The following is a 14,808-nucleotide window of genomic DNA, read 5'->3' as shown; positions in this document are numbered from 1 at the left end:
TGTCACTGACGACCTTGACCGGAGGCTTATCACCAGCTTACTGGAGATCTTCTACAATGAGAAAATTATTTTTGATGACTCCTACAAATTCTCCCCGAGTGGCCTCTACTATGCCCCTCCTAAGGGATTGTATGATCAGTATGTGGACTACATCAGAAAACTGCCCTTGATACCTCACCCTGAGGTAAGGGATGGAATCTTTACTTTATTAAAGCATTTGAAAAAAAAAGTTTTGACAGGTGAAAGGTTTGTAAAATGGTGTTCATATAATTTCCTTCAGTTTGTTGATAAACTGTGTTGATGTGAATGAAGTTCTCCATATTTATTTCATTAGAACTATATGTGAGGTTTAGCACATATTTCATAATTTCCTTTATTCAATCTTGTACAACATTTCTCTGTTTTTCTGATTCAGGATGTTTAATCAACACAAGAATGCTGATATACTCTATGCTTCTCTAAATTAAAGGTTTTTTGTGATGAATTAAGTATGCTTCTTTGTCTAAGGATATGTAATATGATTATGACTTAAGTGTTTATAATCTTGATGACAATGCTGAATTTTCTATTCTTCTCAGATTTGAAATGCTGACATTAATTTTTCATGCTTCTCTGATTTTAGGTCTTTGTCAGCATGAAAATAATGATGATGACATGTTCATGCTTCTTTATGGTGTATGAACTTTGTTCTGTGTCATAGTCATTTATGACATTTCTCTACTTCTGTTATATTGAATGTTACATAAACATTCTTCTGTGATTTAAGATGTTTGGTCTACATGAGAATTTTACATTTCTATACTTCTCTGATTTAAGGTGTTTGGTCTACATGAGAATGCTGACATTTCTATGTTTCTCTGATTTAAGGTGTTTGGTCTACATGAGAATGCTGACATTTCTATGTTTCTCTGTTTAAGGTGTTTGGTCTACATGAGAATGCTGACATTTCTATGCTTCTCTGTTTAAGGTGTTTGGTCTACATGAGAATGCTGACATTTCTATGTTTCTCTGTTTAAGGTGTTTGGTCTACATGAGAATGCTGACATTTCTATGCTTCTCTGTTTAAGGTGTTTGGTCTACATGAGAATGCTGACATTTCTATGCTTCTCTGATTTAAGATGTTTGGTCTTCATTAGAGTGCTGACATTTCTATGTTTCTGTGATTTAAGGTGTTTGGTCTACGTGAGAATGTTGACATTTCTATGCTTCTCTGTTTAAGGTGTTTGGTCTACATGAGAATGCTGACATTTCTATGCTTCTCTGTTTAAGGTGTTTGGTCTACATGAGAATGCTGACATTTCTATGCTTCTCTGATTTAAGATGTTTGGTCTTCATTAGAGTGCTGACATTTCTATGTTTCTGTGATTTAAGGTGTTTGGTCTACGTGAGAATGTTGACATTTCTATGCTTCTCTGTTTAAGGTGTTTGGTCTACATGAGAATGCTGACATTTCTATGTTTCTATGTTTAAGGTGTTTGGTCTACATGAGAATGCTGACATTTCTATGCTTCTCTGTTTAAGGTGTTTGGTCTACATGAGAATGCTGACATTTCTATGTTTCTCTGTTTAAGGTGTTTGGTCTACATGAGAATGCTGACATTTCTATGCTTCTCTGTTTAAGGTGTTTGGTCTACATGAGAATGCTGACATTTCTATGCTTCTCTGATTTAAGATGTTTGGTCTTCATTAGAGTGCTGACATTTCTATGTTTCTGTGATTTAAGGTGTTTGGTCTACGTGAGAATGTTGACATTTCTATGCTTCTCTGTTTAAGGTGTTTGGTCTACATGAGAATGCTGACATTTCTATGCTTCTCTGTTTAAGGTGTTTGGTCTACATGAGAATGCTGACATTTCTATGCTTCTCTGATTTAAGATGTTTGGTCTTCATTAGAGTGCTGACATTTCTATGTTTCTGTGATTTAAGGTGTTTGGTCTACGTGAGAATGTTGACATTTCTATGCTTCTCTGTTTAAGGTGTTTGGTCTACATGAGAATGCTGACATTTCTATGTTTCTATGTTTAAGGTGTTTGGTTTACATGAGAATGCAGACATTTCTAAGGACCAGCAGGAGACCCAGCAGCTGTTTGACGGCATTCTCCTGACATTACCAAGACAGGTCAGTATAACTACCAGAGCTTGCTTGTAGATCTAGGGTCTGAAAAAATGAGTATAATCTAATTATCATTATTATAATTGTAATATTTCTTTTTTAACTTTTAGTTTTAAATGTTGTTCTATATTGATGCTTCCGAAATTTAGCAAAACTGTATTTCTTACATATACTTTTTAAAGAAATCAGCCATCAAATTTTTTTCAAAGAAATAAATTAAGTGCATATAAATTTCATTCTAAGGAAGTTGTTTTTAAGAAAGTGTTTAGGATTAAAGCAATGCTATCAATTGAGAGAAATGTTTGCTAGAAAAAACAAGGTTGCAAAACTTGAGCATATTTTTCACTTGTGATTAAATGTTGGTTTATAGTAATAGACATTGTTTGAAGTTGAGTAGTTTTATCTGGACAAACATTTAACATTGTGTGATAGCTATGTATAGACATTGTCAAATAGAGAAATTTTTTTATAGGAAATAGATTGAAAACCAGATTAAAAAGTAGCCAGATTTAAAAGTTGTGCCTCTAGATTTGATTTAATACAATTGCTTTTAAAACGTGCTTCTCCAGTCCACAATAGAAAGCTATGGGATCTGGAACTTTAGTTTCTGTGCTAGGTAAACTCCCAGATTTGTCTCCTTTTCATACATAAACATTATGTTTCAGTCTTAGTTCAGTAATTATGATTATAAATTCTCCTTTTCCTCGTTTTGCCTGACAATGCTTTTAATTGCCACTTCAGTTGTGTTTTTTTTTTTTTTATTTGAAGGAACTTAAGCAGAATTTATTGTCAGATGCTATGTAAATCTATGTATTTATTACAACCTAATTCATCTCCTTTATTCAACTATATCACATGGTAATTGTGCATATGTTCGGGGGGGGGGGGGGGGGGAGAAGCAGGAAATGAGTTTGGATGATGGAGATGAGGGGAATATTTCAACCCCTGGTATGAATATTTCCCTCCTAGAGAAACTGTTCATCCAATGATAGATTAAACACAGCTGTATCATGGAAAGAATTATGAGAAAAATATTCCCTGAAATCCAAAAATTGCCTCATTTTCTGTTACAGAGAGACTTGCCAATGAACGAAGTAGCTTACTTTTCTTCATTTTGCATGTTTTTTTTTTTCTTCTATTCCATTGAAAAAAAAAACAATTAGAAAATGTATTATGCATGTTATAGAATGTACGAGCACCTACTGTATGAAGATAGTGATAGTAGTGTTATACATATGAAATGATTTGATGATATATATACATGTAATATTTTCTTCTACTCTCCTTGGATGTGGTGAATTGCATGTCAATACAGGATCAGGTGATTTTATTCTTGTGGTTTGGTTTGATCTATTTGTTTTTTTTTAATTCTTCAGGATTTGCACCACCTTGTTGATTTGTACTTTCTTAAGTTTATTTTTAGCTCACCTGGGCTGGAAGCTCAAGTGAGCTCTTCTGGTCAAAGTTTGCCTTGCATATGTATAGCTTATACATATATTCTGTCTGTAATGCTTGTCTGGTATGTCAGAGTTTTTTAAGGCCATCATTAATTTAATTTTTTCTTTGATGTACTCCATCCCGTATTTTTCAAGGTGGATGGATAAGTAATTTTTTTGTCCCCTGCTTTTCAAAAATTTTTACATTAGCAATCTTTGAATGAGAGAAGATAGGATGTTCATATTTGACAGGTGAATTGCCTGTGACAAGGCCTTTCCAAATGTACTATATTTCTGACCTCATGACCTTGACCTTGAAAATTAACCTACAATACTTGTCAAAGTTTTTAACATTGGTCATAACTTTACATGAGAGAACATAAGGCTCATTCATATTTTACCTGTACATTACCTGAGATAAGACCTTTCCAAATGTACTGAAATTTTTCACACCATGACTTTGACCTTAAAGTGTGACCTATTTTTCAAAAAAAAAATTTAACATTAGATATAACTTTTGAATGAGAGAAGATAGGGTGTTCATATTTGACTTGTGCTTATAACAAAACCTTTCTAAATATACTAGATTTTTGACCCATTGACCTTGACCCTGAAGTTGATCCAATATTGGAGGTCAGTTTTATTCAGAATTTGAAATATTTTTTCTCCCAAAATTTCTAATACAGAACATCAAGACTATTCAAATGGCCAAACTAGTATACAAGCATACATACTATGTAAACTAAAGTTGCTCAAAGGCAGGGTAAAGAAGAAATGTTACTCAGGTGAGCATTTGGGCAATGGGCCTCTTGTAATTCATATATGGACATGTATATGTATTATAAGTCTATTTTTGTGCTTTATGGGGTTGCTTGTCTAATTAGAATTAAGATTGTTGTGAAAAGAGTGTGGAACGGATTAAATCATACTAAATCATATTTCTCTCTTAATGTGTGTTTCTTTTTCCCCACAACTTATACAAATGTCAAGAAAGAGGAATGTACATTTCTTTTGCAGATTATAAAAAATATTATTAAATTTGAAATTTGTTTTTAAAAAATTTAAAAATGACATTTTAAAATTTAAGAACACAATGTTAGGGTCACTTAAAAATATATAATAATAATAATAGAAAAAATGATATTGAGCATTTAATTTCAAAATATTTGCATATTTAATGCCTGATTGCACTGCATTGTATACTCAAATGGAACTGCTTGAAATGGGAAGATTTTTTTAGATAAATCAAATGCAAAGAATACAAAATAACAGATTTACTAATTCATATATTCAAGCACAACTTGCAAATTCCTCAAAATGTGTGAATTTTATTACTAACCCACAAAACAATTCAACATATTCTTGTGCTACATCTTAAAAAGATGAAGAATTTTAAGATTCTAAGATATGTATGTAAAAGAAAGTTAAAAGAAAATAAATATTAATTATGCTCTTTTGACTAATTATATATATATTATGCTGTGAATGAAAATAAATCTCCAGATTTCTTGACTTTGCTAAATTAACAAATGCAAAATTTTAGAAATCTGACACACTGTTATACTCCGGTTAAGTTTTTGGTGAGAAGTTTGGATTTTTTTAGAATCCATTTTGAATTATCTCCCCTCATTTACTCTTCAGACAAGTGGAGGAGGGAAATCATCCCAGGAGATGATAGAAGAGCTTGCTAGTGATATTCTGACCAAGATTCCAGCCGACTTCAATCTGGAGGAGTGTCAGGTATAAGGAATAAATAGATTTATTGGAATTCAGTTTGTCAAATAGGTTTGGAATAGGGGCATATTTAATATTCTGGCCCTTTTTGTCCCTACTATTACTATATAAAAGCAGGGAATATTAATTTGGGTATATTTGTCTGTCTGTCTGAATGTTTCATTCATTTCCGATGTCTCTAAAAGTTCTTAAGCTTTTGCAAAGAAATTTCGAAACATAACTACCTATGACTAAAAAGAGACCCTGATCAATTTTTAGGTCAAAAGGTCAAGGTTACAAATTTATATATTGCATAATATGGTTTCCAGATGATAAGTTTAATTCTGTGTGAGCTCTTGTAACTCTCCAGAATTAACAAGGACTCTACTTAGGTGTCGGAGATCAAGGTAAAAATTATATAGGTAAAAAATGTTTCCGAATTAACTTCAATACTGTTTTTAACAACTGTATGACCCCAATTGATTCAGAGGTGAGTGGGACAAGGTCAAAGAAATTCTTTGAATTAGCAGTCAACAAGATTCTGAAAACTGGTTTTTTGTTGAGAAAAGGGGTCATTAATGCCTACCTATAGTGAGCCAGCTATGGATGAGTCTTGGCAGCCTTGTAATGACTTGCCATAGCTTTGTCCAGTTGAATGAGTATTTTTAGGTATAGTTAACCTGTGCACACTAAGTGATCCAAAATCACAGAAAGAAAGTTAAATGTTAAAGTACAAACCATGTTAAATAATGTGCCAGATTTTGTTTTGTATTATTTTTTGTCTTCCTTTAATACAGAACAAGTTCCCAGTAAGATATGAAGAGTCTATGAACACAGTCCTGAACCAGGAGTTGATTCGGTTCAATAGGTTGACCCAGGTGGTTCGTCAGAGCCTGCAGGACATTAGGAAGGCCATCAAAGGAGTGGTCCTTATGTCATCTGAACTGGAGGATGTGTTTGATAGTATGATGGTGGGGAAGGTAAGAAAATAATGGAAAGGGGGCTGTAAGAATTAAGATAATGTAAATCATTTCAAAAAGGAAGAAAAAATGTTTGATTGTAAGAATAACCACATGAAATAATAATGATTGATTTGTTTTATTTGAACTTCTGATTCTCTATGTATAAATCAAATAATTTTCATTGAAAAGGTTCCTGCAATGTGGCAAGCCAAGTCTTATCCCTCCCTGAAACCTCTAGGGAGTTACATCACTGATTTACTGGCCAGGCTAGCATTCTTCAAGGTACGTTGATGTCCCCAAGATTTAAATCTAAATGGCATTCTGTTTTTTGGTGTTTGTTCAATTGTTCTTATATTTCCATTGTATACATTTTTTAGTGAGATTTTAAATTTTGTCTTTTGCCCACATGAAAGTAAGTGAAGCCAGTTATGTAAGAATTTGGTTTAGGAAAGATGAGCACGACAGTGGCTGAAATGAAATATAAATTTTCAGCTTAGGGTGAAAAATCTACTTAATATTAGATTTTAAAATGTAATATCCTGATAGGTCTTTGTTTCCAATACTTCATTAGCATTCATTTCAAATAGAAAAGTAAAAGTTGAAAGTTTGGGTTCCACATACTTTAATGATCATTATAGATATTCAATGGTCTGATTTTTTATTCCGCATTTTGGACCAAATTTACTCTGACATTAAAAATGGATCCCTAGAAATCGACACAATATGTGATCTTGTTATTTCAGGAATGGATCTATGGGGGTACCCCATCAGTATTCTGGATCTCGGGTTTCTATTTCACTCAGTCCTTTTTGACTGGTGTGATGCAGAACTATGCCAGAAAATACAAAATCCCCATTGATTACCTGGGCTTTGAATATCAAGTGACTGAATATGAGAAATCAATGGCTAGCAGACCGGTAAGTACTGTTATATATACATTAAAATTCAATAAATTGATATCAGGGTGGATCTTTTTTCTCTGCTATGAGGTCCACATGAAACTTTTTGATAAAATCAATGTGTTAATCTGGAATCATTCAGATAGTGATACATCTGGAATTGATATAAACTTATCATGCTTGGATCTTCCAACTTTGTTTTGGATTAGAATGTAATTCTAAAAAATATGTCTAAATGATCTTTATTTAATTCCAATATAAAAGAAAAATCATATATCTTCATACTACTGCTATTGTTTTAATTAAATAGTACATTTATTTTGTCTCCAGATTTTCTTGCAGCTAAAAATGTCAAATATTTTATTTTAAAGTATCATAGTATTAACATTGTTATGTGATGTATTAACTTAATAAACTTTAAGGTGCTTTAATGTTTGAAAATGCAAGGTGAAATTTGTTTTATTTAAACAGCAGACCCAAGGCTTTGGGGCAACGGTATAAAGCAAATGTTTTTATGAATCAAGTTCTGCTTTTCTAATATTTTGCCATTAATTATGATTTTTATAATCACACCAGTTTACTAACAAGGCCCTGATTCATTTTTGGAAATTTTATAACACAACAAAGAGTCTAAAGACCCTAAGCCATTAATCCTTCCCACATTAATCACCCTTATTTTTAAATTTGATGTTAGCTAATGTGATTTAATAGAAAATGAAATTATGTACAGTTTTTGAATGGATCAAAAGACTAAGTTCAGCCATCATTACAAATAATAAATTGTTTTTCAGACTGCATACCAAAAGAAATTTCTGTACTAATAAACATTTTATACAGTATATGAACCATTCAAAAGAAATCTTCATCATGCACTTTAAACTATTTTTACAAGCAACTTCAAATGAAGAGAGGAGTGCCCAGGGTTAGATACGCAGACATCGCTTATAGTTGTCACTGCTGAAGCAAGGCTCATGCACACGTTACATTTACATTTATTTTTTAATATTCATTTTAATTTGGAATTTACAATAATACTTCATTCACAGATGCTCCTTCTTTTCTTGACATAAAATTTCATTTTCTGTGCTCACCTGAGCTGAATTAATTATGGCTCCAGAGAAAATGTTCAATGCTCTACCTTCCCTCAGACCTTTATCCCTTGTTACAAACCCATGCATTGAAGTTTTCATATGGTATGATAATCTTTCTACCCCAAAAGTGGATGGAATTATGTTACAATATAGTATTGGTTACCTGGATGTGGGATTTTAAAAGTTTATATTATGCGTGTATTTATCTTAGAAATGGTATTTGAATATGGGGATAATTAATTCATCACATTCATGTATATCATATATATTTAAGTGACATTTTGCATTCCGGATATGTATATATGACTTTAATATAATGTTTCACATGCAAGTAAAATATTGAACACTTATTATACCCCCGCTCCGAAGGAGAGGGGGGTATACTGTTTTACCCTTGTGTGTCTGTCTGTCTGTCTGTCCGTAACAAATTTTGGTCACAGTTCTCTCAGGAACTACTCATTGCAGATGCTTGAAATTTTAGCACAATCTTTGTTTAGGCATGCCATATGGTGGGATTCATTTTTGTACGAATCCGATGTCAACTTCCTGTTTATCCGTGCGTCTGTCCGTTCCATACATAAAAAATTTTGGTCATGGTTTTCTCAGCAACTACTCATCGCAGATGCTTGAAATTTTAGCACAATCTTTCTTTAGGCATGCCATATGGTGGGATTCATTTTTGTACGAATCCGATGTCAACTTCCTGTTTATCCGTGCGTCTGTCCGTTCCATACATAAAAAATTTTGGTCGTGGTTTTCTCAGCAACTACTCATGGCAGATGCTTGAAATTTTAGCACAATCTTTCTTTAGGCATGCCATATGGTGGGATTCATTTTTGTACGAATCCGATGTCAACTTCCTGTTTATCCGTGCGTCTGTCCGTACCACACATAACAAACTTTGGTCGCAATTTTCTCAGCAACTACTCATCGCAGATGCTTGAAATTTTAGCACAATCTTTCTTTAGGCATGCCATATGTTGGGATTTATTTTTGTATGAATCCGATGTCAACTTCCTGTTTATCAGTGCGTCTGTCCGTACCACACATAACAAACTTTGGTCGCAATTTTCTCAGCAACTACTCATCGCAGATGCTTTAAATTTTAACACAATCTTTCTTTAGGCATGCCATATGGTGGGATTCATTTTTGTACAAATCCGATGTTAACTTCCTGTTTATCCGTGCGTCTGTCTGTATTATACATAACAAATTTTGGTCGTAGTTTTCTCAGCAACTACTCATTGCAGATGCTTGAAATTTTAACACACTCTTTGTTTAGGCATGCCATATGGTGGGATTCATTTTTGTACAAATCCGATGTTAACTTCCTGTTTATCCATGCGTCTGTCTGTATTATACATAACAAATTTTGGTCGTAGTTTTCTCAGCAACTACTCATTGCAGATGCTTGAAATTTTAGCACAATCTTTGTTAAGCCTTGCCATATAATGGGATTCATTTTTGGAACAAATCCGATGTCAAGTTCCTGTTTATCCATGCGTCTGTCCGTACCATACGTAGCAAATTTTAGTTGTAGTTTTCTCAGCAACTACTCATCGCAGATGCTTGAAATTTTAGCACAATCTTTGTTTAGGCATGCCATATGTTGGGATTCAGTTTTTACAAATCCGATTTCAATTTCCTGATTATCACTGTGTTTGTCCATAACCGAACTTGTGTATTCACATCAGAGCGGGGGTATTATTAGTGAGCATTGGCTCACAGACTTCTTGTTTAATATCCTTAAAATTTTGCTTAAAAACAAATGTTGTACAGCTCACTGCTTTTGTTGTATTGCACAAAGATAACACAAAACTTAAACCAATATTCTATTATAATAGCTCAAGTTTAATGTTATATAGGGTAGGGCTACAGGCACACTGCCCTTTTTTGCCCTCTTTTTAAAACTATGCATCTTTGAAGAATACTGTAAATTAAACTGGATCCCTAGTAAAGTTATACATCATACTTTTGCGATTAATATTTTTAAGTTTGAAATTGTGACAGTTTATCTGCATTTGATACATACATTCAGATGTAAGTTTCAAATGTGTTGACATTTTATATATTTTCATCAACTACAGGCTAATGGAGCTTACGTCAGAGGGCTGTATTTGGAAGGAGCACGATGGTGCCGTAAAAAGAAGAAACTTGAGGAGTCCTTGCCCAAAGTTCTATACGACTTACTGCCTATTGTATCCTTTTTATTGTTTATCAAGTACCAACATAAAAGTGGGTAATGCTAATCCACAAATATCTCTTGAGTGATTTGTGTTTCAATAGTTGCATTGTATGTTATAATCCAGTTAAAGTTGGTCACTTTAACTTCATCTCAATTTAAGTAAAATGGCAATGTATGTGACTGTGCCAGAATCATTTAATGTTGTCAATTGAAGTGGCTTTGGAGGAAGATGTGTAAGAATAAAAAAAAATAGCTTAGAGTGACTTCATTTTAGAAAAAATAGGTCAGAGTGATCTCATTTTAGAAAAAAATAGGTCAGAGTGACCTCATTTTAGAGTCATGTTACAGTTTGAGGTTTTTGTCAAGATTTATGTCACATAACAGCAAATTCAGCTATTGGGGAAGCAGTTTTTAAAGTAACATTTACTGGTAGATGTCATGTGTAAGCAGTTACCCTTATCTTTTATTTAAACCAAATGTCCCTCATGGATCTTCTTTAACACATTCTACAGATAATGCTTAAACCTGGCGAGAAATCAAAGTTTGAGGATCACCCATCCTACGCATGTCCAGGTTAGTCTATTAATGTGATCAGATGGTTCTATTTCAGTTTTTTTTTTATTGGTGCGAGCCATAGCTATAATACTGCTGTATTTATCTTTCAGTGTATAAGACCAGCTCCAGAAGGGGTACCCTGTCCACCACTGGACACTCAACCAACTTTGTTATGTCCATCCTCCTCCCATCTGACCAACCAGAATCTCACTGGATCAACAGGGGCGTGGCCTGTCTCTGTCAATTGGACAACTGATTGACCAATCAAATCAGCCGTTACATCTACATCTTTCTTCTCAGGATGAATGTTTTTCAAGATAAAAGATTTTTTAAAGATTAAAGATAAATGAGTGAAATTTCAATTCTTGAATATTTAAACTGAATAATACATCTGTAGTTAATTTGTTGCTCTCATCACTATATGCACTTGACAATGACTTCAAACTCCAGTATATCAAATAGACCACCAATTACAACTAATCTGCACATGGTTATCAAACATTCATCCAATTAATTACTATTATAATATTTTGTGGCACAAGATGAAAATTACTTCGTTACAAGCAGGTGTCAATGTATCTCTATTTATTGTATTTGTTATGTATTTTATTATAGACAAGTTTAGTAATTGCTAGATGGAAGTTAAAATGTCCAATATTGGATAAACAGGGTCATGCTAAGTGTAGATGAAAAGATTTTATGTAGAGCTCATGCTTGATATAATGTATATAATTATAGTATTTGTTATGTTACATTATTGATGACCTTTTTTGCATTTATTAGAGTGATGGACAAGCAGCTGAACCAAATGTCACTCATTTTTATATTTTTCATTTTAAGATTAAAGTCAGACCAGCATGCATTTGTCATCATTTTTTTGATTGGTTGCTGGACATTTGTCATATGACTTTTTATTGGTTGCTGATCATGCATTTTGAAAAGCTGTTTCAAGTCTTTCATATTTCCAACTGGTTTAATTAGTAAAGTAGTGTTTTTGTATATGTTGATTACAAATAGAATTTAATGTATATGTACAAAGAAGGACTTTTTCTCACAATCCATGTATGAATTTGCTTTATTTACTATAATCAAATTGACTATATTATCCTTACAGTAACTTGTCTCAATTTAGTGCAGGGATGCAATAAAAAGAAATAAATATTACATGAATGTTTAATTAATTGTCCCATTCAGTATATAGTTATATATAGATATTTATAAGCTTGATAAAAGTTAATACTGGAAAATTTTCATGTAAGTACACATGAAGTGAAAATGCTGTAGACTAATGCATTATTACGGTAAAAGGAATTGCAAACAAGATAATAATATAATTATTTTTGTATGGTGTAGAAAGCCTTTTATTTATTTTAGAGAGTATTTTTGCACAGATATTTATTTTTATAAATTTGTAGTGTATTGCTTGCTGTAATTGTATATAAAATTCAAAGCATTTATTTTGCTATGTCTCTCCTATATACATGTGTATAAGCTTAACTGTGATATCCAACAAAAGCAATGCCACTGCTATGTTTTGTATGTACATTCCCATGTCTCATCACTTATTTGGTAATTATCTAATAGTTTCTTTCTTATATAGTATAAAAATTGTTCACAAGTTACATGTATTGAAAGTTGTGGACTATTATTTCACTATATAACAGCTTTAACCCAGTTTGTGATCTTTGGAATTAAAGTGAATTTAAAATTTCCTATTTCTAGTTTAGTAGGTTAACGAATTTTCATAGTACATACCACATTGCAAAATGCGCAAGTAGAAAAAAACTGTATACATTTGTATTCTTTATTTGTGATACATACTATTTTGATACCTTTTTTTTCAAATTGTTATATGTTTATTTTCCCACTGTTTGCAATATCTATTTTGTCTGTGATTTAATTTTTGCCACTATGGCAATGTTAAAAATGTTATACGCAATATTTTGAAGGCACAAAACACTGTTCATTATTTGTACTAGAGAACTGGTGAGGGTTTATATTGTTTCATGAGCACAAGGCAGAAAATGACCTTTAATGCATTTACTTTACACTTAATTTTTGTTTAAATCAAGAATACTTTTGAAGTAATTTTTGTAATTTGCTTAAATCAGTATTAAATCATATTCTGTCTTAGGTTTTTGGTACCGGTAACCATCTTTTAATTTAATTGTCTGTAGTCATGAACAAGAATAAACTTGCCTTTCTTTAGACTGTTGTTCCTTTTTTATCTCCTATATATTTGACTATGAATTGGAAAGCTCTAACTCCATTTCATCTTTATTGCAAGGACGATTACCTTTGTGTTTTAGGTCCATCATTTGTGGGTTGTAAACTTTAATTTGAACATTTTCAGGTTCTTCTCATAAACCCCTGAACCAATTTCAACCAATTCTGATAGAGCATCTATGGGCAAAGGGGGACATAAATTATAAATTTCGTGGTCCCTGCCTCTCTGGGGCTAGAGGGATGGGACCAAAACCATCAAAATCAATGCAATGTTCATACATCTTATCTAATGGACATCAAGCAGTCAAATTGTTGGCAAGATTATAACATAAAATGCGTTCTTTGCCAAAATTGTGAAATTCATGGCCCCAGGGTCAGGGCTTCTGGAGTCGGAGTGAAACTATTGATTATATAGTGAAATTGCATACACTCTTTAAAAATCTTCACTCCCATAGTATAATTGAGAAGCTTTGATGAGCAAAGGTGCCTCTTCCAAAATTTGGAAATTCATTGCCCTTGGGTCAGAGGGTGTTAGGGTGGGGCTCTATTGAATATACATGTATAGTAAAAATATATTATTTCTTTGAAAATCTTCCTCTCTGCCCCTGAGTAATTGGCAAACATATTTAGCACATGGTCATGATGAGCAATGGTCTTTTCCAGAATAGTGAAATTCATGGCCCCTCGGTTAGGGGTTTTGGTTTTAGGGTAGGGCTCTATTGATTGGAGATGTATAGTGAAAATGCACTTATCCACCTATGCAGGTTATACATTTTTTCTGCAACAGCTGTAACATTAATTCCCAGGTGTAATAAACCTTGTATACTAAGTGCGATTCATGTCTGCAGCAGTGTTTCTCTAATCAATAAAATGCTTGGTATGCTTATTTGGAATCTGGATAGATAACCAGCACAACAAAGTTTTAGGAATAGAAGAAAATATTAACATAATGTCGACAATATCTTTTTTTAATTATTTAATTTTTATAATAAGAAAATATTCATTATTGTTAAAAAAAATATTTTTACAAATTATTATAGGAATTATTAAAAACATATATTATTCTACAAATGTTGCATTCAACGTATATTTAAAACAGACTATAGCCGGTGTGTTCCCCGAATGCCTACTCGCTAAAACAACAGTATAATTATCACACTCAATTAAGGGGTACAGATAGAATTTACCTGTATGAATAAACTACCTGCATTTATACAGTATGACTGTGTTTATATGGAAAAATATATCAATATATCCTATGAAATGAATTAGATATATCAAGGTGTTAAATATTTATTTTCTATTTAATTTATTTTTTACTTACGTTTTCAAAGCATTTATCCTAAATATTATAATAAACTTCGTTAATTTCAATGAAAAGAAAAAATCATCTCGGTCTTCTTTTCAATATATCTTATTAAATTTTTCTCAATAAATCCTATTAAATACATTAATTTTTTATGGTATTAAATAATTTTTATTTCTATTCATTTTTAATCAGTGTTTCAAAGCATCAACTGTAAATATTATCATAATAAACCACCTGCATTTAGACCAAAAAACAAAACAAAAAAAAACAAAAACAAAAAAACTCCTTTATGTCATTTTTCATCTCAATATATCCTATTA

At 32.4% G+C, this 14,808-nt stretch overlaps 1 protein-coding gene across 2 annotated transcripts in view; it reads left to right on the top strand.

The window, feature by feature from the left end:
* LOC133195747 (dynein axonemal heavy chain 3-like) overlaps positions 1-13,161 on the top strand; it is a 60,205-nt gene extending 47,044 nt beyond the window's left edge. The window contains exons 66-76 of one of the 2 annotated variants that reach the window (XM_061331673.1): positions 1-184; positions 2,026-2,118; positions 3,186-3,206; positions 5,190-5,288; positions 6,059-6,241; positions 6,413-6,505; positions 6,967-7,140; positions 7,594-7,617; positions 10,301-10,411; positions 10,911-10,971; positions 11,064-13,161. The exon at positions 1-184 is cut by the window's left edge and continues 77 nt beyond it. In XM_061331673.1, coding sequence (XP_061187657.1) covers positions 1-184; positions 2,026-2,118; positions 3,186-3,206; positions 5,190-5,288; positions 6,059-6,241; positions 6,413-6,505; positions 6,967-7,140; positions 7,594-7,617; positions 10,301-10,411; positions 10,911-10,971; positions 11,064-11,209 — 1,189 coding nt within the window. In that variant the 3' untranslated portion in view covers positions 11,210-13,161. The remainder of the gene's footprint in view (positions 185-2,025; positions 2,119-3,185; positions 3,207-5,189; positions 5,289-6,058; positions 6,242-6,412; positions 6,506-6,966; positions 7,141-7,593; positions 7,618-10,300; positions 10,412-10,910; positions 10,972-11,063) is intronic. The other variant, XM_061331674.1, reaches the window with a different exon arrangement.
* Positions 13,162-14,808: the final 1,647 nt, after the last annotated feature.

The sequence above is a fragment of the Saccostrea echinata genome, unplaced genomic scaffold (genome assembly GCF_033153115.1).
Source record: "Saccostrea echinata isolate AGI-Se365-2 ecotype Australia unplaced genomic scaffold, CSIRO_AGI_Sech_v1 ptg000029l, whole genome shotgun sequence".
In the NCBI taxonomy this organism is placed as follows: Eukaryota; Metazoa; Mollusca; class Bivalvia; order Ostreida; family Ostreidae; genus Saccostrea; species Saccostrea echinata.
The sequence above is the reverse complement of the archived record's forward strand: the minus strand, read 5'-3'. Positions and strand labels throughout refer to the sequence as shown.